The sequence below is a fragment of the Macaca fascicularis genome, chromosome X, assembly GCF_037993035.2.
Source record: "Macaca fascicularis isolate 582-1 chromosome X, T2T-MFA8v1.1".
Classification (NCBI taxonomy): Eukaryota; Metazoa; Chordata; class Mammalia; order Primates; family Cercopithecidae; genus Macaca; species Macaca fascicularis.
In genome coordinates this window covers 78,775,436-78,799,039 of record NC_088395.1, presented here as the reverse complement: position 1 = coordinate 78,799,039, position 23,604 = coordinate 78,775,436, and the positions used below count along the sequence as shown (strand labels likewise).

The 23,604-nt window shown below is 44.7% G+C and overlaps 1 protein-coding gene across 5 annotated transcripts in view; it reads right to left on the bottom strand.

The window, feature by feature from the left end:
- NHSL2 (NHS like 2) overlaps window positions 1-23,604 on the bottom strand; it is a 234,203-nt gene that overhangs the window by 120,096 nt on the left and 90,503 nt on the right. For all 5 annotated transcript variants that reach the window (XM_045383956.3, XM_065538102.2, XM_015443935.4 and 2 more), the window contains exon 2: window positions 17,510-17,578. In XM_045383956.3, coding sequence (XP_045239891.2) covers window positions 17,510-17,578 — 69 coding nt within the window. The remainder of the gene's footprint in view (window positions 1-17,509; window positions 17,579-23,604) is intronic.

Genomic DNA, 23,604 nt, shown 5'->3' with positions numbered 1-23,604 from the left:
TCCTTACCTCACCCTCATCTCAATATTTCCCATTTCCTTCTGCAGGAACACCACCTAGACCATTGGCCTGGCAGGGCCTGGGGCAGCCTCTGGCTGTGGCGCCTTCCCCATAGCTCTTTCTTGCTGCAGGCTCCAGCTCCCACTCCTTCCTAAAGCTTAAAGCTGCCCACCTCCTCCCCATGCCTGGGCTTCTGTTCTTTTTCATCCTGTCTGCATAACAGGGCATGATCTCTGAGTTTCTCCTTCCTTCCTTGTTGTCCCCAAAGAGCAGCACACAGGCCCGTTTCCTTCTGAGGCCGTGGTTCTCAGCTTTGTCTCCACATGAGACAAATCTCCTGAGGAGCTGCAGAAAAAATACTCCAACTCCATCCCCATCCCCAGAGTCAGATTCCAATAGTCTGGGGTGAGGCCTGGGCAGTGCCAGTTCAAAAGCTCCGCAGGTGATATTAATGTGCAGCCACAGGCGGGAACAATGGATTTAAGGGTTGCTGCTGTCTCATGGATCCCTTTGTCATCCCTTTGGCAGTCTGGCACTGCTTAGGGACCCTTTCTAGGAAAAAAATAGGTGGGAGATATTTGGGGTAGAAAATAGTAGCTATTATTTTGTGTTTTTAAAGCTTTATTTTATTTTTCATTGACAAATAATTGTATATCTTTATAGGGTACATTGTGAGGTTTTGATACATGTATACATTGTGGAATGGTCAAATCAGGGTAATTAGTATATCCATGACCTCAAATATGTATCATTATGATCATTTACCATTTATTTGTGGTGAGAATATTTAAAATCTAAGACATTGGTCAACAGACACTAAGTTACAGTTAGAGAGGAGGAACAAGTTTTGGTGTCCTATTGCACAACATAGGAGACTATAATTAATAATGATGTATTGCATATTTCAAAAAATGCTTCTAAATGTATTAGATAAATTACCTAGGATTATAAAGGAAACTGATTACTGTATCTTGAGATGCAATTTACAGTATAGTCATACGTGCTTCTTGATTAACACCTTCAATGTAACACGATCAAGCAGCGGGTCTAATGACTACTATCATTTTGAAGTGGTGATGAGCATACATGATTTTTTGAGATCCCTGCAACAACCGTAATGTGATATGAAAATAGCTGTGATTCTAGTAGTGACAGTCACAGATGCTGCTAATAGCACTGTGGCTTACTGCCCCAGAAACAGCTTTGCCTGCTCTTTTGTTCTTTAGCTATGTTATCTAGACCACCCACTCAGCCTCTCTGGGCCCGTCCACATCTGTGAAATGAAGGTTCCTGCGAGGATGAAATGAGTTAATGAACCAGCAAAAATGGCTCCAACACCATGCAGAGTACTGTGCCATTTGTATTCTTTTGGGATCTGGGATCTTTAAATGTCTCCTTTAAAATACTGCCAAGGCCACGTCTTCCCAGGTCAAGAAGTAAGCCTGTTTTTCAAGGACTGCCCACTCTTGAGCTTCACCTCAGGAGAGTCCCCAAGGCCTCTCCTGGTAGCCCCATTTGTGGCCTCAGTCGCTGTCCTTACCTCCCCACCACACCACGATAGTTACAAGCCCTACCATAGATCCCAGCTTCCCGTGTAAGAGTTCAGAATTTTCCTACAAACTTCTAACAAGTTAAAGACTAATTTGGAAACCCGCAGCGCTCCCTAATTTGTTATAGTTGTTAGGGGTCAGGGAGGGTTTTAGGGAGCATCAGAGCCATCCCTTTACTGTGCAGATGTGGCAACTGAGACAAAGAAAGAGACCCTAAGGCCACATGGAAGTTTGCTGGCAGTGTTAGGCCTGGGGCCCAATATTCCTCTCCCTCAGGCCTCCTAGGGCAAAACCAAATCTCCATCCTCTTTGGTTCCTCCTCGTTCATCCCCACCGTCTGGTCAGTTGACAGTTCCCGTCGGTTCCATTTCCTCCCAAATATGACACCAATCTCAGCCCCTGCCTTGGCTCAGATCCTCTCCCACTCTACTCCCACTAGCACTGCTGCCTCGGCCTCCCCACCAGCCTCCCTGCCTCCAGTCTCAACCTCCAATAGAACCTTCCTAATCCGTGTTTCTCTTCCTGTCGCATGCCAAGAATGTCAAGAGCTCAGAGGAAGCTTGCAGTCCCTGAGTCCAAGCTCCTCACTCACCACCCCACTCCACATCCTGCCATGTCATAGAGGAGGAAACTGAGGCTGAGCCAGGGGAATGGAGCTAGCCAAGTCCAATAGTGAGCAAGAGGTAGAGCTGAAACCAAAACTCAGGTCAAAGGGTCATGGAATTTGAGGGCTAGAAAGCTTAGTTTAGTGCTTTTCCCATTACATCACCCGCCTCTGAGAATCACACCCCCAGATCCTATTGTTTCAGGTAACAACTGGAAATATTGTTTTCATCGGGACCGTAATTGCCACTTCCCTTTCTAGGCACTCATTTTGGAAAAAGCAGACAATACTCCATCTCCTTCTCCCATTTCTCCCCAAGGCTCTTGAAGTAGGCCTCCAGCATCCGCCAGCCTGATTTTCTTCCTTATCTGTTCTAGGCATAGGCAGGTCCTGCCTGTTCCCCAACCATTTTCACACATATTTCTACTGGCCTGGGCCCAAAATCAATTTGCCAATCTTATGTCATTGGGCTTCCCTGTTGCCTTGAATTTACTAGAATATACTAGACCATATTTGTCTCCCCTCTGCTGCCCCAACACCTAGTATCAAGCCTGGCAGAGAATGAACATTCAGTCTTTGAGAAATAATTGAATGAATAAAAGAAAATGCTGGTATTGCAAAGGATAAAGAAAAGAATAAGACACAGACAGTCCTGCCTTCTAGGAGCTTAGAGTTTACTTATAAAGACAAGATCTGGAAAGTAATAGAAATAGTGAATGGAGAACCAGGCAGCCATGTCTGACTTTCCTTTCAGGCCAAGCAGGGACCTGAGGTACTGTATCCAGGCTGGAATGCAAAGAGCTATTGGGTGCAAGGCATAATAGGTCAGTCATGGAGGTGCGGTGATCTGAGGTAGCATCTAGGATCAAAAAGTGGGGATTAAGTTAAGCCTCAGAGTCTAACAGGGCTGGCAAAGTTGTGAAAACCAGATACAGTCTCTAGGACCTAGACACGCTAAGTGTCATGGATTGAACGTCTGTGCATCCTTCTTCATATGTTGAAACCCTACTCCCCAGTGAGATGGTACATGGAGGTGGGGCCTTTGGGAGGTGATTAGTTCATGAGGGTGGATCCTTCATGATGGGATTAGTGCCCTTATAAAAAGAAACATCAGAGAGCTTGCTTCCTCTCTCTGTTCTCTGCCAAGTGAGGATACAACGAGAAGGGGGCCATCTGCAACCCAGGAAGAGGACCCTCACCAGACACCGGATCTATGGGTGCAGTGATCTTAAAATTCCCAGCTTCCAGAACTGTAAGAAAACAACATTTGTTGTTTAAGCCACATGTCCATGGTATGTTGTTACAGCAGCCCAAAGAGGTTGAGACATTAGAGTAATGAAAGCAAGTTCAGAGTAGAGAAGAAAGATTCCGGAAATAGTTCTTCAAACCATGGGGTATAGCTGCAGAGGCTTATTATATTATAATAATATTTATTGGCCTCACGTGTGAGTTGGGGTGGAGCTCTTCAAACCACCAACAGGCGGCAGCACCGCTAAAGTGACAGACTCCTATCTCAAGGCTCTAAGGGTTCAGGGCAGCTTTGGTGGGGTGGGGAGCTTTCTGGAGGGGTGAGAACCTATGCTCTTGAAGCATGGGAAAGATTCTGAGAGGCAGGTAGAGTGCCTGGGTGTTTGAGGTCGAGAAAATATCCCAGAGGGCAGAGGCACCATGATAGGGGAATTCTAAGGCATGACTGAGGCTAGGGAGGAACAGGATTCAGGGAAGAACCCCACTGGTAGGTGAGGAAAAGAGAGATGGTCTAGCACCTCCACATGCCAAGTAAAGTGCTGGGGAAGAAGGAGAAGCCAAGCTGAGGCAGGGGTACCATGACAGCCTTGGCTGTCAGGCTCAGAAATTTCAACTCTATAGGCAAGAGGGGTTTCTCTTGCCTTCTGAGCAGAGGAGCTACTGAATGAAAATTTACTTAAAGTGTCAGAAGAAGGGAGTTTCCAGCCTCAGTTTCATCCCTGACTCCCTGAATGACCTTAAGTCACCCAATCTTCATCTTCCCCCTAAGTAAGATGAAGGGACGATATCGTGGAGAGCCCAGGCTTTGAAACTAGAGATGTGGATTCATATCTCAACTCTGACTTCCTCGCTATGTGACCTTAGACAAGTTACTTAATGTCTCTGAGCCTCAGTTTCCTAGGGAATAAAAATGCTACCCCAGTATAGATTCAGAGTAAGGGAAGTTTGAAGGTCCACCTGGGCCCTAAGGAGAAGCTCCCTTTCTCTGCCCACTTACTCTCCCTTGGAGCACACACGTCCAGTGATTTTAAGTTGAATTTGGGTAAGAAGAATTGGGTGACAGGCAGTGAACTGGAGGGGAAAAGGACTGGAGACAGGAAGGCGGGGGATAGATGAGAAGTGTCTGAGAATAGAAGAATAGAAGCAATAAGAAAATAGAGGCAGAGCCATGGCGAAAACGTCTAAGGAATCAGTTCCATTTGGTGACTGAGAGACTGATGCTGTCATCACTGAAATAAGCAAGTGATTGGAGAGGCGGGAACACAGCTTTAAGTCTTCTCACTCCTCAGCTTTCTGCATTAACAGGGCAAGCATTCACTGAACACCCAGAACATAGGCCTCAATATTTGTGTGTGTGTGTGTGTGTGTGTGTACACACTCTCACCTCTAGGGAGTTTCCCCTGCCCTTTCATTTTCAGAGAAGACAAGGGCAAAAGAGGAATCTAGATCTTTGCTACTCAAAATGTGGTCTGTGCACCAGCTATGTCACTATTACCTGAGAGTTTGTTACAAAATGAAGAATTTCAGGTTCCACTCCAGACATTCTGAAACAGAATCTGCACTTTGCTTCTCAGTGTCAACAGACAAACCATCATCTAGAGATCTTGTTTTCTATGTCATTGGTCCATGGGTTACACATTGAAAAGCAAGGAACCAGGGCAAAAAAGGAGCCACTGTGTTGGGGATGGAGCTTTCAAATGGCAGGGGCCACGGAAAACCAAGTCAGCTAGGGTTATGGGTTTATTTTGGGGGCTTCTCTCAGACAGGTGGGGCAGTAAATCCCCGAGCACTCCCTTGCCCCCTCCCTAGAAAGCTGCTCAGCACTGTCTCTGGTCTGGACCAAAGCAGGGCTAGTGGTCCCCACATAATCTAGCTTAACTCTAACCCAACTCCAGGAAGGAAGAAGAGGCCACGTAATGGTTTGCGTCCAGAGCCCTGTCTCAGAATGAAACGTCCTCTGAGCAGTATGTTCTTTGAGGATTTAGCCTGATGATCTGCAGCTGGTTTAAGAGTCAGAGTTTTGGGGTCCCAGCCAACATCTCTTCCCATCAGAGACAAACTAATGGAGAGAAAGAGAGAACTGTCTGCAGCTCATGCTTTTGCTGGGAACATAAGACTCACAGTGATCTGTGCCAGTGCTGCTGTGTGAGCTGAAGTGTGTGTGTGTATTTTAATGAAGGCATAAAAAAGTCAAGGAACTATGTCAGGTGGTGAAATTACGGATAGTTTTTATGTTCTTCTTTGTACTTTCCTGTTTTTTTCACAATTAACCTGCGTTAGTATAAAAATCTGTAAATAACAAAGGCTATTTCAAAAACGAATACAGAGAAAAATCATGGCAGAATACAAGTAAGTGCTGACTTTTGTGCTGCAGATAGTTTATCCTATGGGGATAGGATTCAGGGGAGATTTCTAAGGTGAAAGACAGAGGAAGCAGATGGAAAAGGGGTGCCTAAGATCACCACGCCTTTATTCTGCAGATGGGCTGAGTCAAAAGTCAAAACTTGAGTCTTTTGGACTGCCCAGCACTGGTCAGGCTCTGACGAGGGTAACTGGATTCATTTCTTGAATCTGAGAACCTTAGATCTAGAAAAATCTGAGAAATTACAGAGCCAGCCCTATCCTTTCCTTCTCACAGGAGGGACTGAGGCTCAGAGAGGTGAGAACTCTGAGGACTCTACTTTTGCACAGACTGTTCTCTGCCTGTATCACCCTCCATGTGGCCCTTGTCTGCCTAGCTAATCCCAACCCTTCCTTCAAGACTCGGTTCAAACAACACAGATTCTTGTGAGTTAGGAGACCTCTGCTGTGCCCACAGAACACTCAGTACATTCCTCTGTCATTCATTTGACAAATTACTGAGCACCCACTGTGTGTCAGGCACTGTTCTATGTACTCGGGATGCATGAGTGACCAAAAATCTCTGCCCTAGTGTGTGGTGACTAAATCATCACATTTGTTCATTCAGCCAGTGTTTATGGATCACCTGTGTGTCGGGTCTCTGTGCCTGGCCTAAACTATTTTATGGTCAGGGCAATTGTCTCCACAGGCTTGGCCTCCTTCTCTTCCCTTCACTGTGAGTGCCTTGCGGACACAGTGAGTGTTTTCTGAATGAATGAATGAATGAATGAATGATGAAATGACCAAGGTCACACAGCAATCTCGTGATGGAGCTGGCACTGAAACCCTGGTCCCCCGATAGCTTGTGCACTTTCTCCTGCGCTCCACTGCAGACAGCTCCAATCTTTGTAACCTCCATCACCTCAGGTAAGAGAGGTCACAGAGGAGATCAAGGACTGGGTTCCCTAGGCAGAATCATTTTGGAAAGGGGAGACTCATCCTATCACAGACCTTCTCTGGCGAGAGTGGGCACGACACCAGCCTCGGACAGGACATCCCTGCTCAAAAGCTTGGGGCGATCAAGACTGGACACTCTCCACTAGGTGCCCTGTCGGCCCCATCACTCTGCCCAGCGTCTGAATCTTGAAGTACATTTCGTTTCTGGATCAAAAACAGAGCCACCTCTGGCACTGCAGAAACATTCATTCCTCACGCACCCCATCCCTGGGCCCCGATCTTTCCCTCTGAGCCAAAGGAAGCGCCGGCCTTTGGCAGACAGAGCGGCGCGGGCCCGTGGCCCCGCAGCTGCACTGCAGCGCCCTCTGCCGGGCATCGGGCTGGCGCCGCCACTCCGCGGGGCGGGGGAGGAGCGCGGGCGGGGGCCGGGCTGCTTCCAAGCAGCCTCCTGTTCCGGAGGTGCTAAGGGACCGTGACTCATCGCGCCTGCTGCGCCCGCACCGGCCGCCCTCGCAGGCTCGCCGCCCTCGCAGGCTCGCCGCCTCCGCACGCGCTTGGTGACTGGCCGAGCTGCTCCGCGCACGAAAAGCAGTCCAGGGGCCGGCACCCGACGGTAGCGGCGCGGCAACACTTGCTCCCCCGGCCCGTGCCCTCGCCCTGTCCGCGGACCCGGACATCATGGAAGCTTCTGGCGCTAAAAGCCCGCTCTCCTGCACTTGTCGCATTGAGTCTTCACCTCTAACCCGGGATAGGGGTCGTTTTTTTAATCACACTACCTTAACAAGGGGGAAACTGGGCGAGGGAACGGTGAGGCGAGGGCCGGGGTCAAGCAGATAAGAAGCACGGGAGGGCCTAGATTAACAAGTAACCTCTGATTCCAGAGCTCAAGGTGTGGTTTCCACAGCATCAAGCTGCATGGTCCCCCTAACCTCCCAGGTCCTCGCCCCAACACAAGCGGAGGAAGGGTAGGTTGGACCACCTCATAGAGGACCTTGAAAGTCAAGCACCTAGTTCTAGATCCTTGAGGAATCGCCATACTGTTTTCCATAATGGTTGAACTAGTTTACAATCCCACCAACAGTGTAAAAGTGTTCCTATTTCTCCACATCCTCTCCAGCACCTGTTGTTTCCTGACTTTTTAATGATCGCCATTCTAACTGGTGTGAGATGGTATCTCATTGTGGTTTTGATTTGCATTTCTCTGATGGCCAGTGATGATGAGCATTTTTTCATGTGTCTGTTGGCTGTATGAATGTCTTCTTTTGAGAAATGTCTGTTCATAAATCATGCTGCTATAAAGACACATGCACACGTATGTTTATTGTGGCACTATTCACAATAGCAAAGACTTGGAATCAACCCAAATGTCCATCAGTGACAGACTGGATTAAGAAAATGTGGCACATATACACCATGGAATACTATGCAGCCATAAAAAAGGATGAGTTTGTGCCCTTTGTAGGGACATGGATGCAGCTGGAAACCATCATTCTTAGCAAACTTTCACAAGAACACAAAACCAAACACCGCATGTTCTCACTCATAGGTGGGAACTGAACAATGAGATCACTTGGACTCGGGAAGGGGAACATCACACACCGGGGCCTATCATGGGGAGGGGGGAGGTGGGAGGGATTGCATTGGGAGTTATACCTGATGTAAATGATGAGTTGATGGGTGCTGACGAGTTGACGGTTGCAGCACACCAACATGGCACAAGTATACATATGTAACAAACCTGCACGTTATGCACATGTACCCTAGAACTCAAAGTATAATAATAATTAAAAAATAAAATAAAATAAAATAAAATAACAACACTTTATTGTAGAGTTTATAGTCTGTGTAGAAATAAAATAAATAACAAAAGGGAAAAAAAAGAAAAAAGTCAAGCACCGTAATAAACATTTACCATTTTAGAAAGAAAAGAAAAGCTATAAATGACATTTAAGAAGAAAGTCAGGTAAGCATTGGGCTTGATTCTGTAAAGATGTTTTAGATTATATAGAGCCGAGGGCAGTGATCAGAGCTGTGAGTTAGAAAGCTGCACCAAAGGATAACAGATGGAAGAGTAGCACCTGAGACCCCAGCAGCCTCAGCAGGGTCTAAATTAGAGTCAGGAAAATGAGGGAAAAAAGGATTACAGATCTGGGAACGGGAAGGCCTTAGTGATAGATCGAATTTCAAAAAGTGGGCAATTAAAATCCACACAGCACTTTGTACTTCTACTCAGGTATTTACGACAATTGATTCTGCCTTCTATCTGAGTAATAGTTTGCCAGCCTTGTTAGACGGTTAGGTACACAGAGTAGTGCTGGTGGCTCAGGCCCCATTCCTGCCTTGAGGACCATGACCTTGTAGGGGGAGAACACAGATGTCTGGGGGCAGTGTCCATCCTGTCAGCTGGAACACACGTGAGGGCAGTGATGCTTGCCCAGACAGCATCTGCACATGCCACAGAACCCCTAAGCCAGCCCTTACTTCCTCCTTAGGAAAAGTCTGGAGGGCTCCAGCTTAACTCCAAGGCTGCCTCACGCTACTGAATGTCTTTCTGGGCCTACAATTTGCTGGAGCACCTGAGTGGGAAGCTTGAGCTGCTCTGGCAGCCCCGCCCCGAGGCCAGGCATCAAGACCTGTGCAACTGGCTGTGAGCACCTGCTGCCAGCTGGCAACATTGAAGGAACACACCACTGGGCAGGTAGCATGGCTCTATTGTAGAAGGGTAATGTATCCAGGTGTCAGCACCCCACAAAGACAAAATCTCCACAGAACTGGAGAGTATTATGTCAGCAGTGGACCTGAAGGTAGCTAGATCTTCCTCCGAACCCACAATTTGGTCTATCCAGAACATTCAGGCCCAATAGGCCCTGCTACCCAGCCCGTATTCCCCTATATAGAGGGACACGATGAATGAGTGCACCCTTCTGGGGTGGGTTGTTTCCTAGTTCCACAGGACCCCAACCCACAGACACCAGCGTGGAACAGGGACCACTCCTAATTTCTGGTACTTCCCATCCTCCACCACTCATGATAACTTGCTGTCACCCTGGGCTATCCTGGATAAAAAAGCACAGCCCCACTGGCTCCTAATGTTACCAGGTGCTGCTTGTCTACTTCGTCCACTCCTCACTCCCCTGAAGTTCAACAAGGTATGTAATCAAGCCAGAGTTTTGGTGGGTTGGTTGGTTTGTGATCAGGAAAAGGAAGAGTTGTCCCTACTTTGGGAGTACCACTGAACAGCAGAGCAAGTGTCCAGAGCCTCTGTTTATAATAAATATTTACCCTCAGAGCCTGAAGTGTAGGTCCTCACAAATACACAGACACAAATGTGTGTGTGTCTGTGTGTGTGTGTTTGTGTGTGTGTTGAGGATGGGTTACGTGGGTTCGTGCAGGCCCCAGTGGTCTTTCTGAAGGAGAAAAAGTTGTGTGTAGAAAAGGAGAAAAGATGTCTATTCTCCCTAAATTAATCTATAATCTCATTGCTATTTCAGTCAAATCTCCAGAGGAATTTTTCATAGAACCTGACAAACTGATTCTAAAATCCATGTGAAAAAGAATATGTATAAGAAGAGCTACAACAATTTTTGGGGGAAAAGGACAAATGAAGGATGAAAGTATCAAATCTACAGTAATTAACAGGGTGTGGTATTGACACAAAAGTAGACAAATGAGTGAAAGAGAGCAGAGAGCTCTCAAGTCAACTCATGTAAAGATGTTAAAATAATAAAAGCTGCATTTATAAGTCAGTGGTGAAAGGATGGACTATTCAACAAATAGTGCTGAAGTAACTAGCTTTCCATTTGAAAAAAATTAAATGAGATCCCTACCTTATACTATACATGCACATATTCCACATAGCTCAAACAACTAAATATAAAAAAGAAAATAAACCTATAATGGAAAAAATAGAGATTTATATATTTGTGACTTTGGTATGGAGAAAGTCATTTTAAACAACACACAAACACAACCCAAAAGCCAAAAGGGAGTGGTTGACAAATTTGAGTCTACACACACAAAAAATGATTTTTTTAGGCAAGACGTCATCAATAAAGTTAAAAGACAAATAATAAACTGGGGAAATATATTTGCAATGTATGTATTAGACAAAGAATAATCAAAAGATATAGAGAATCTCTGTAAATCAATAAAAAGGTAAACAACTCAAAATAAATATGGGCAAAGTATATGGACAGGTAATTCAAAAGGAGAGTTACAGATGGCCAACAGACATTTGAAAAGATGTTCAGCCTCTGGGAATCAAGGAAAAGCAAATGAAAACAACCACCAGATATCATCTTTCACTCATCACATTTGGAACTCAAAGTCTGATTATATCAAGCGTTGTCAAGAAGGTGAGCAAAACTGCTATTCTCAGACACTGCTGGGTGGAGCACAGCCATTATGGGTAGGAATTGGACCACATCCATTAACATGGAAAATGTGCATCCCCTATTATGCAGCAACGCCACTTCTTAGCATCTATCCTGAAGGAACTCCTGCACGTGTACACAAATGTTTATTGAATGGATGTTTATTGAGAGATTGTGTTAACCACCACAATTAAGAAACAACCTAAAAGTTCATCAGTGGGTGAATAGTTAAATAAATCCTGATAAAAGTCATACTCTGCAAAATTACATAACATTTTAAAAGAGTAAGTCAGGACTTCTGCTTCTAGGAAGATAGAATGACATACTTTTCCCTGGTCCTCCCTCTAAAGCACAACAAAAATGAACACAAAAAGACTGGAGAGGAGGTGGAGAGAAGAATGTACACCTGCAAGAGACCTCAGGACTCAAGGAACAGCATGTGGTGAGTTCTTTGGATTTTTGTTTTGCCTCATATATCCCAGAGTTGAAGCTGAAAAAGTCTGCAACCTGAAAATACCAACAGGGGCAGATTTTTTAAAAAGCCTGCCTCTCTTACCAAGACAGAAAATTTTATACACTAATTCTTTAGCCAAATACCACAGAAAAAAAATATGTGGTCCCATTCCCAACCCCACCAGTAAAGGAGGGGTTGAAAACATTCCTCTTTACCCTTGCTAAGCTGTGACCAAGTGCCCCAAATTTCCCCACTGGGGTGAAGTCAGAGAAGGCTGAGCAGGCATCTGGGATAGACCTACTAGATAGAAACTCAGCAAGGGTATACAGGAACTCAGCAACACCCTCAAACAACAGGATTTAATTAGACATTTATACAACATCTCATCCAACAGCAGAAGAGTAAGCATCCTTTCCAAGTGCCCATGGAATACAAAACATGTTAGACATATCCTGTGTCATAAAACAAATGTTGACAAATTTAAAATAATTGAAATCAAATGAAATGTGTTCTGTGACCAAATTGGAAATCAATAACAGAAAGATAAGAAAATATCTAAAACTTGAAAAATAAACAACACACTTTAACCCATGGGTCAAAGATGAAATTTTAAATTTCAAGATAAATTTAAAAAATACATTGAACTGAATCAAAATGAAAATACAACACAGAAAAATTTATGAGATACAACTAAAGCAACGCTTAAAAAGAAGTTTATAGCTCCAAATGCTTACACTAGAAAAGAAAAAAGGTCTCAAATCAATGATCTAAGTTCCTATCTCAAGTAACTAGAACAAGAAGAGCAAAATAAAGCCAAAGCAAACAGAAGGAAGAAAATAATAAAAAATAACAGCATAAATCGGCAGAATCAAAAACAGAAAAATAGAGAAAATCAATGAAATAAAGAGCTGCTTCTTTGAAAAGATCAGTAAGATTGACAAACCTCTAGCAAGACATACAAATTGCTCATATCAGGAAGGAAATGAGTATCACTACGGACCCTTCAGACATCAAATGGATAATAAGGGAATACTATGACCAACGCTACACGCTTTGACAATTTTGATGAAACAGACCAATTCCTTGAAAAATATAAACTTCCCAAATCTACCAAATATGAAATAGATGATTTGAATAGCCCTATAACTATTAAAAACATGAAATTCATAGTTTTAAAACTACTCCCTTTAAAATCTCCAGGTCCAGATGGTTTCACTGGAGAATTCTACCAAATGTTTAAAGAATTCTATGCTAATTCTACACAATCAGTGGAACAAACTAATAGAAATCACATGATCATATTAATCAATGCAGAAAAAGCATTTGATAAACTCTAACACTTATTATCATAAGTTAAAAAAACTCTGAGAAATAAGGCAAAAAGGGAACTTCCTTAACTTGATAAGGAGCATCTACATAAAACTCATACCTAATATATATATATTTTTTTCCTGGATCAAGCAATATTAGACTTACACCTAACATTAAACTTAATGCTTGAAAGACTAAATGCTTTCCCCCTCAGATTGGAAACAAGGCAAGGATCTCTGCTCTCACCACTCTTGTTCAACATAGTGTTGGAAGTTCTAACAAGTGTAATAAGGCAAAAAAAAAAAAAAAAAAAAAAGTAAGAAAAGAAAAGATAAAACATGTAGATTATAAAAGAAAAAATAAAACTGCTCCTATTTGGAGATGGCATTATAGTCTACATAGAAAATCCCAAGAAATCTACAAGACAATTCCTAGAACTAATAAGTGAGCTTAGCAAGGTTGCAGGATACAAGATAAGCTTGCAAAAATAAATTGTATTTCTATATACTAGCAATGAACACATGGATGCTGAAATTAAAAATACAATATCATTTACACTTGCTCAAAAATGAAATACTTAAGTGTAAATATAACAATTTATGTATAGAGCTTATATGCTGAAAACTACAAAATGCTGATGACAGAAATCAAAGAAGACCTAAATAGAGAAAGAAATATGCCACATTCAAGGATCAGAATACTTAACATAGTAAAGATGTTAGTTCTCCCCAAATTTATGTATAGTTTTAGCTCAATCTCTATCAAAATTCCAGGAGGATATTTTAGACACAGACAAGTTTATTCCAAGTATATGGAAAGGCAAAGAAACTAGAATAGCCAAAACAATTTTGAAAAGGGAGAATAAAGTGGGAGGAATCACTCTATCCAATTTCAGGACTTATTACATAGCTACAATAATCAAGACTATGTGGTATTGGTGGAGGGACAGGCACACAGATCAATGGAACAGAGTAGAGAACCTAGAAATAGACCCACACAAATATGCCCTACTGATTTTCAACAACGGTACAAAAGCAATTCAATGGAAGAAAGATAGCCTTTTTGAATGGTGCTGGAACAACTGGACATAGACCAAAAAATGAACTTCGACCTGTGTAGTGGGCTGAATGGTGCCCTCCCAAAAGATATGTCTACGTCCTGATTCCTGGAACCTAGGGATATTACCTTATTTGGAAGATGAGCTTTTGCAAGTATAATTAAAATGAGGAGATCATTCTGGATTCAAGTGAGCCCTAAATCTAATGACATGTATCCTTGTAAGATGGACACGCAGAGGAGATGATAATGTGAAGATGGAGGTAGAGATTGCAGTGGCATGACCATAAGCCAAGGAGTATTGGCAGCTAGCAGACGCGGGACTAGGCAAGGAAGGATCCTCTCCTAGAGCCTCCAGAGGGAGTGCAACTCTGCCCACACCTTAAGTTCAGACTTCTGGCCTCCACAATCATGAGAGAATACATTCTGTTGTTTAAAGCTACCAAGTTTACAGTTACTTGTTACGGCAGCCTCAGGAAATAATATAACCCGTCTCACACCTTATACCAAAAAAATCAACACAATGGATCAGAAACTTAAATGTAAAATTATAAAAATTTTAGGAAGAAACAGGAAAGTGTTTGGAATCTAAAGCTAGCCATATAAGCCAGACCCTATACTTGACAATCAAAACACATCCAAAAAACCAAAATTGATACATTGGACTTCATCAAAATTAGCAACTTTTGTTCTATGGAGTCCCTGTTAAGAGGATGAGAAAAAGCTTCAGACCAAGAGAAAATGTTTGCAAGCCATATGTCTGACAAAGGACTGGTGTCTAAAATGTATAAAGAACTGTCAAAACTCAGCAGTTAAAAATTCAAACAACTCAACCAGAAATTGGGCTAAAGACATAAATAGACAAGTTACTGAAGAAGATATACAGATGGCAAAGAAGCTCATGAAACAATGTTCAACATCACTAATCTTAGGGGAATGAGAATTGAAACCAGAATGAGATACTACTTCACACCTAGAGGAGAACAGCTAAAAGGGAAAACAGTGAGAACACTAAATGATGATGAGGATGCCAAGAAACTGGAATCCTCATACATTGCTGGTGGGAATGTAAAATGGTACAGCCACTCTGGAAAACAGTTTGTCAGGTTTTTTTGTTTTGTTTTGCTTTGTTTATAGATGGAGTCTCACTCTGTCGTCCAGGCTAGAGTGCAACCTCCACCTCCCAGGTTCAAGCAATTCTCCTGCCTCAGCCTCCCAAGTAGCTGGGACTACAGGTGCACACCACCACGCCTGGCTAATTTTTGTATTTTTAGTAGAGATGGGGTTTCACCATGTTGACCACAAAGGTCTTGATCTCCTGACCTGGTGATCTGCCCACCTCGGCCTCCCAAAGTGCTGAGATTATAGGTGTGAGCCACCGCACCTGGCCATCAGTTTTGTTTTGTTTTGTTTTTAAACTAAACATGCAATTACCATATGACCCAGCAATTGCACTCTTGGGCATTTATCCCAGAGAAATGAAAACTTATTTCCACATAAAAACCTGTTATGTGAAGGTTTATAGCAGCATTATTTATAATAGCCCAAAACTGGGAACAACCCACATGCCCTTCAGTGGGTGAATGGATAAACGGTCTTTGATACATCCATGCCATGGAAGACTACTCGGCAATAAAAAGGAGCAGATTATTGGAAAAGGGGTAGGGGCAGACTATTGATACACACAACGACCCGGATGGATCTCTAGAAAATTATGCTGACTGAATATAAAATCCCTAAAGGTTGCATACTGTGTGATTCTATTTTACTGCATAACCTGGTTGAAATAACTGGATTTTAGAAATGGAGAATAGATGAGTGGTTGCTAGGGGTTAAGTAGGAGGTTAGGGTGGGAGGGCAATAGGCATGGCTATGATAGGATGACTTGAAGCATCCCTGTGGTGATGGAAATGTTCTGTATCTTGACTGTATAAAGGCAACACCCTGCTTGTATTGTACTATAGTTTTGCAAGAAGTGATCATTGAGGAAAACTGGGTGAAGGGTACATGGGACCTCTCTGCATTATTTGTTGTACTGCATGTGAATCCACAATTTAATCACAATTAAAAGTTTAATTAAGAAAACAAGAATGAACTAGATCCATATGTCTCCTAAAACAGAAAGGTTTCCAAGACATATTCCTAAGTGAAAAAAAGCAGATTAGTATATATTGTGTGACATCATTTATTTTTAAGTACCCACATAAAACCAAACTGTGTATGCGCAGAAAGGTGGGCACTGATAACAGTGGTTACCTTGGGGGAACAGAGTGGGACCGGAGAGATAGAGATTTGAATTGTAGCTGAATTGATTTTTTTTCACAATAAGAATATTATTCATATGTTATTTGTTTTTTTATTAAACTTTTCATTTTGAAATTATTATAGATTCACAGGCAGTTGTAGCAGATAACACTATACTTTGCCCAGGTTCTCCCATTGGTAACATTTTGCAAAACTATAGTACAATATCACAACGAGGGTATTGACATTATACCATCAGGATCACCAGGATTTCTTAGGTTGCCCTTTCATGGCCACACCCATTTCCTACCACCATCTCCCCCTTCCTTAAACCCTGGCACCCATTAATCCCTTCTCCATAATCATATGTTATTTATATAATAAAAACATCACCCTGGACACAAGTACATTGTTCTAGAAATGCATATCTGTTTTGCTTATCCTGATTTCACCTATCCTTGTGTCACCAACACTGTGGTCATAGGACCCAGCTCACAGGTCCCCTGCCCTTGAGCCTCAAGGAAGTGGCTACTGAGCCTCCTAATTTGGAAATAGGCCCACTAGCAATCAAGGCTACCTTTGAGGTATGGAAGAAACACCTGGAAGAACCAGTGCCCCTATGACTATGAATCTACCCACTGTGGCTGATGACAACTTAAATAATACACAAAGCTCAGTCCATGCCAATTAATGCAGCAACAATTTCCATAAGATTCAAGTCAACAAACTGTTGTGCAAGTTTCAATACTGGAAGCAGCAAAGGCCTTCCCACCCCCTGACCTGAAAACATGGCAGCAGTTGAGCCTCTTTAGAGGAAACTGTGAACAGCAGGAATGAGTAACAACTGGTAACCTATATCCAGCTGTGCCTGGCTGAGAGCAGACTCATTAGAGTGGCCCCAGAGAGTACATCCATTCAATCATTTATCCATTCACAATGTATTGGATACCTACTCTGTGCCAGGTACTATCCTAGGCACTGAGTATACCAGTGAACAGAAACAAGTCCCTGCCCTCATGGAGCTCCCATTCCAGTGGGAGAGCCAATGATAGGCAAGGGAAATAAATCAATTACATGTCAGATAGTATTAAGTCCTAGAAAGAACAAACAGCATGGATGGAGGATATGAGGTGTTGAGGGCTGGGACCTGAAATTTTAGAAATGGTGGTCAGAGAAGGTAACAAACTGAGAAGGTAACAAACTGAGAAGGTAACAAACTGAAACATACTGAAAAGGTAACAAACATTGCAGTGGAGATGTGAAGGAAGTGAGGGAGCAAACTACAAAGATATCCAGTTGTTCTGGACATTTTCCATTTGTCTGTCCACATCTTCTCCACCCTTCTCCACCCAGCTTGTACCCTGGTAGGCTGACCTGTGTGGACGGCATCAACAGGCTCCCTTGCCCTCTGGCTTCGGGTTAGGTTTGACCAATGGGAAGCACCTGCAAAGAAACCAGAAGAAAAAGGAAAAGTGAGATTGGGGTATTTAGTCATCCACTCTCTCTGTTCGGGGTCACCATGAGCTGGCGGCATCCCTCTGCCAAAGGCCATAGCTCCTGTCAGGTGGTTCTCTCTACACAGCAACCCTTTCCCAGTTCCTGTGAACACTCCCTCCAGGGATCCTTCCCCATACTGGGGAAAAGCATTCCAGGCAGAAGGAAAAGCAAGTACAATGTACCCGGCAAACTTAAAGAATGATCAGGAGGCTAGTGTGGCTGGAATGGAGAGGCAGAAGATGGGATTTGTAAGAGATCATGTCAAGGAGGTAAGGGGGACCAGATTATGCAGGACCTTGTGGACTACTATAAAGGTTTTGGCTTTGAATCTGAGTGAGATGGGGAGCAAGTGGAGGATGTCGAACAGAATACTGACAAGGTCACACTATGTTTTCACAGCATCACTTTGGGAGACTGGTGACAGGAATACTAAATTAATCCAGGCCAGAGACGATGATGGCATGGACCAGGGTGATAGCAGTGGAGGTGGCAGGAAGTGGCCAGATTCTGAATTGATTTTGAAGGTGGTGAAGAAAAATCCTGTTCCACTACAATGACCAGGGCAAAACGCCAAACTCAAGACCAGCAACTTATTCCTCAGCATGTCATTATGTATGACTGAAAGTTCTGTTATGCAGCAAGATTTCAGAAAGTCCTGCATGCAGCATGATAATCCTAATACCCTATCACATATGTGCGACACACAACTCTGGGCCGAGGTCCAATCCAAAGGGTTTCTAGACTGCTTCTGACTCCAGAACAACTCCAGAAAATGATCATCATGGGTTTTCTAGCCAACCTACCCCACCCCAAAGCTGTATCCCCATGGGATGGTGCTGGGCGCCATTTTGTCCCCTGCTCTAAACCCCTTATTGGCTCCAGCCACTCTACCTCCATTGGCTCCTCCATGGGTTGGCTTAACCATGTCACATCAGAATTCTGGAAAACACTGTCCAAAACCTGTCCTGTCCATACCTCCTGTCCTCTACTCACCGACTCACAGGTTGACAACAGGCAGAACACATCCAACCACTGAGCAGATAAGGACGTGGGTCACACAGTCAGTCAGAACACAGTGTGGGCAACAACTCAAAGGTGCCAATATTTTGATAAAGGTTTTACAATTTTCCTGGGAAAACAGGTAACTGTCAATCATACGCAGGTCATTGAAAGGGAAGAAAAAATAGAAAACTTGGCCCCATAGGCTGAAAGCCCCAGCTTGAAATATCTGGGAGCAAAATACCTGGGAGCGAAAGTACCCTGGTATTTTTTGGTGCACAGTGTTGATTCTCAGAATGAGACCTGTTGCTTCATATTCACGAACCCCCCCCCGCCCTCCAGCAAAGGCACCCAGCTGGAAACTGGAGAAAATTACATGATTCTCAGGGCTCATTCAAAAGCCAGGAAAAAAACTGATGGTGTTTTGTTTATGTTCAAAGAAATCAATCCAAAGAGATCAGCCCCACAGCCAAAGTCAGCAAGACTGGAGAGCAAACTTCTGCCAACCTCTGGGTCCTGGCCCACTCATCAAGGGGAGGGGATGACCTGCATTGGAATCTGGGATCCAAGACTTTCAAGCAGTGTGCCCTTGGGCAAGATTCTTAACCCTCCTTGGGACCTTGATTTTCTAATCTGTAAAACAGATTAGAATTCTAATTCCTACCTCGCAGAGTTACAGTAAGGATCAAATGAGCTTTTGTGTGTCTGGAATAGCCCCTGGGACTATTATGTGTTAGTTCTCTTCTCATGCCCACCTTTCTTTGGCAAGAGCCAGGCCAGTGATGTGGAGCAACTCTGGGGTTCCAGTGGTCCCTGGTGCCCTTAAGAAGAACTCTCTGAGGGATTCTTCAGTTCTTACATGCCAGTGCTGCTTTCTGCTCTTTATTAAAAGGGCATCCCCGGGTAGCTGCCATTTGATCCCAGCAGGACATGGTTCCATGCACAGCTTGGCACCAAAGGGCACTAATGCCTGTTAACTAACTGTGCATTCAGCTGACCTGCCAAAGCAGCTGATTTTATTTCCAGAATCCCAAATGTTTTCTTATTCCACTCCACCACACCTGAAACCTTTATGTATGTGAACCGCTAATGCAGACCTTTGCTCTCCCCCACTTTCTTTGTCTTTCATCCTCTCAGCCTCTCCTCTCTTCTCCATGCTGCTCCCTCTGCCTGTCGCTTGCCTTGGCTCCTCTTTCCTAGCTCTTCCACAAACCCCCATCCAAAGACAGTACTTGTAGGGAGAGAGCAGGTAAAAGTGGCTCAAGTAGATCCATGGTGAGGTTTGAAAGAGACCATTCCACTTCCTCTTTGCCCTGCCATACCAGCTCATCCCCAGCCCCACTTTCTTGTCCATTCCCACTGGGCTGGGCAATGGAATTGCAGAGCAAAATGAGTCATGGTCACTGCCCTCAGAGTCTTGTGGGAGAGACTTGCAGTCCCATGGTGTATATGAAGAACCGGATGGCTGGGAGCAGTGGCTCATGCCTGTAATCCCAGCACTTTGGGGGGCCAAGGTGAGAAGATCTCTTGAGGCTAGGAGTTCAAGACCAGCCTGGGCAACAGAGCAAGAACCTTTCTCTACAAAATTAATTAGCCAGGCATGGTGGCACATCTGTGGTCCCAGCTCCTCGGGAGGCTGAGGCAAGAGGCTCATTTAAGCCCAGCAGGTCAAGGCTGCAGTAAGCCGTGATGGCACCACTGCATGCCAGCCTGGGCAACAGAGTGAGAGCTGGAGAGGAGGGTGCACAGAGGTGGGAAGGCATCTGCCTGCCTCTGAGGGGTTGGGGAAATGCAGGAGACCTGCACTGGGCCTTGACGCCTGAGTGAGATTTTTCCAAATGGAAAGAGAGTCAAAGGGCATCCCAGGGGTGGAGATAGCATGGAGGAAAGAAAGGCAGTGTGTGTTTGGAGTTCTGTGTAGCCACACAGTAAGGTCTGAGAGATGGATAAACCATGAACCTGGAAAGTGGAATGCGGAGCCAACTCACCAAGGATGTGTCAGGTTGATGGAAAGCTGGATCGCATGGGGTGAGAATGCAAGGTTAAGCAGTTTGGACTTATTGAATATTGGGAAAGGACACGATGAAAGCCATGTTTTAAAAAGAAAATTCTGACAGGCCGAGAGACCAAAAGCGGAAAGGAGGCCAGTAAGGAGATTGCTGCAGTGGTCCTGGCACAAATTGAAGTCCTGAAACAGGGTGCTGACCATGGGAATAGAAATGAGGAGGCAGAGAAGAGATACCACTGGGGCCTACTTTCTCTACCTCTGGCCTTTATCCTGGAGTAATTCTGCAACATTCCCAACACCTTCTCCCTTGATGACCTTAATGGAACCTGGGCCTCAGGTCTAACTCCTGCCTCAACGTGGGTTTATTCCAAATTTATATCTTGAGAGCTGACCTCTCATCTGCCCCTGGGATCAGATTCTGGCTGCTTTCTGGACAATTTCAAGTAATCATCTCATCAGCATGTCCAAAATTGCCATCTTGGTGCCTGCCCCTCAGCCCTAACCCAGTCTGGTAGAACCATGTAACTCAGCTACCTTATGGGTTTCTGAGCCTAACCCAGCCACTGATGAATCATCTTACATCTCTATAAGGCAAACGTGATTCCCCAGTTCTAAACCACCAATTTATAAGTGAACTTAGAGGACTCAACACATTCACACCTTGGAGGTCGCCTTGCTTCACGCCCCATTGTCAAGTTCCCTCCACAGTGGCCCTCGACCAGGGCCGCATCCTCCTGTCCCCTGGAAGTATTTGGAAATGTCTAGAGGCATCTCTGGTTGTTCAAAATGACTTCAGGGAACTACTGGCATTTAGACTCAGGGAATCAGGAGGTTAAATATCCTGCAATGCACAGAATCCCACACTGCAAAGAACTGTCTCACCCCAAGTGACAACAGTACTTTCACTAAGAAACACAGTGACCATTAGCTCAATGAGGCAGGGACTCTATGTTGTTCTCCATTGTGCTCTCAGCATGCAGCAGAGTGCACTGCACATGAGGATGTGTAATACGTGTTGATTAAATTAACAAATTGGACTGGGTGCAGTGGCTCATGCCTATAATTCCTACACTTTGGAAGCCAAGGTGGGAGGACCGCTTGAAGCCAGGAGTTGAAGATCACCCTGGGCAGCAAAGAGAGACCTCTGTCTCTACAAAAGTTGTTTAAAAAATTAATATAGCGACTCATTCATTCATATAACCAATGCCCACTGAGCGCTACCCTTGGTGCTGAGGATAGAAAGATAAACAAAACTTGGGCAATATGCATTTGTACCTCAGCCAGCCTTAGCTTGGTGGGTGGGAAACGTAATCCTGAGATGGAGGCTAAAAGTCCAGAATGCCTCACCTTCCATAACTACCAAGGGGCCCTTTCCCAACAAGGGGAACTTACAAGCTAAATGCTGGATTGAAAATTCATTCATTCATTCAACCAACACTTGGATAGTTCATAAAACTTTTTGAAGCACTTTCTCAGACATTATCTTGCTGAAGTTGGGCTGCCAGGAGAGGGAGGTGGGGGTGGGGGCTGAAAATTGGGGCCTGAAAGGTTCCCTCCCAGCTCTGCTGGGCCCAAGCAGACAGGCCCTAGCAGACAGTCTCCTGGGACTGGGGCGGGGCGGTGAGGGGCTGGGGGGTGGTTCTGGTGTGAATGGAAATATGCGCCACATGGCCTGAATTGCAGGGCCGACTTCAGGCTCCCACAGCCCCAAACACTTCCAGATGGATTTATTTATAACTCTCAAACCAGAGGCAGCACTCGGCTGCTTTTCCTTACTCCCCTCCCCACTCTTGGAGCAAACCGTGGCCGCCCCTCTCCACTCCGGAAACCAGCAGGAGACTGGGAATGTGCAGCCGCTGAGCCACAGCCACAGCCAAACTTGGGCTCCTGGTCACCGCCTGTCCCCTAGGTGGCAACAGCACCTCACGGTGTGGGTGTGCCTGTAGAGCCTGGCCAGATTCCGGCCCACCTGGCCCATCTGGGCTCTCACAGGATGGTTGCTAAACCGGCAGTGCGAGCCAGGCACATTCACTCTGGCAAGTCTCCGTTCCAGATCTGCCTCCACTTCATAATGCCACAGTCACACCCATGTCTTCTCATTCTCTGTCTCTGGGACATTCCTAGCCCCCTCCCCTCCACCATCTCCCAAGGATACTGCTTCTCACTGCTGCCAGAGGCTTTGGACTCTGACATTTTCCAAATCAGGAAACCGAAGCTCAGAGAGGTTGAGCAACTAGTCCGAAGTGACACAGCAAGTTAAATTAAAGAGACAGAAGTTGCAAACCCAAGTCCTGCCCCTGATCCTAATGCCTCCTAAACCTCAGTTGCCTCATGTGTGAAGTGGGACTAATGCCAGGCAGGTGGTGTGGTTAGAAGCGTTGGCTCTGGAGTGGCTCTGCATGGAGCTCGTGATAGTTCTGTCATTTACTAGCTAGGTGACCTTCCATGAGTCACTCTTCTTCTCCTAACTCAAGATTTTTTAAGTCTTTCCTTTAAGGATTAAAGAGATAATTAATTTAAATGGCTTAGCATAGGGTCTGTCTGGCCCTCAATACAGAGTAATGACTATGATAGTTTATTGTTCGATTGAATCATTATAGAGCTTACAGATCCCATCGCTTGATGAGATTGGGAGCATTCAGGGTGTTATGGACATAGATCCATCTCTTAAGATATGGGCCAGGCCCCATGCAACATCACCTTCTGACTCCTCACACGTAGAAGTAAACTTGGGCCTGAAGAGATTAAGTGACTTGCGTAAGGCCATACTTGTAGGAATAGAGGAGAGAGTTGAACCCAGTTCTAAGTGGGTTAGCCCACCCAGCTCAACCTGAGCATTTTGGTGGCCCTAAGCACTGCTGTGGACACATGAAACCTGGAGTAATCTAGTGGCCCCGGGGCTGAGGCCTTCCTGTCTCCTTCCACTGCTAGCCATGGCTTGAACTGGTGGTGGCTGGAAGGGATA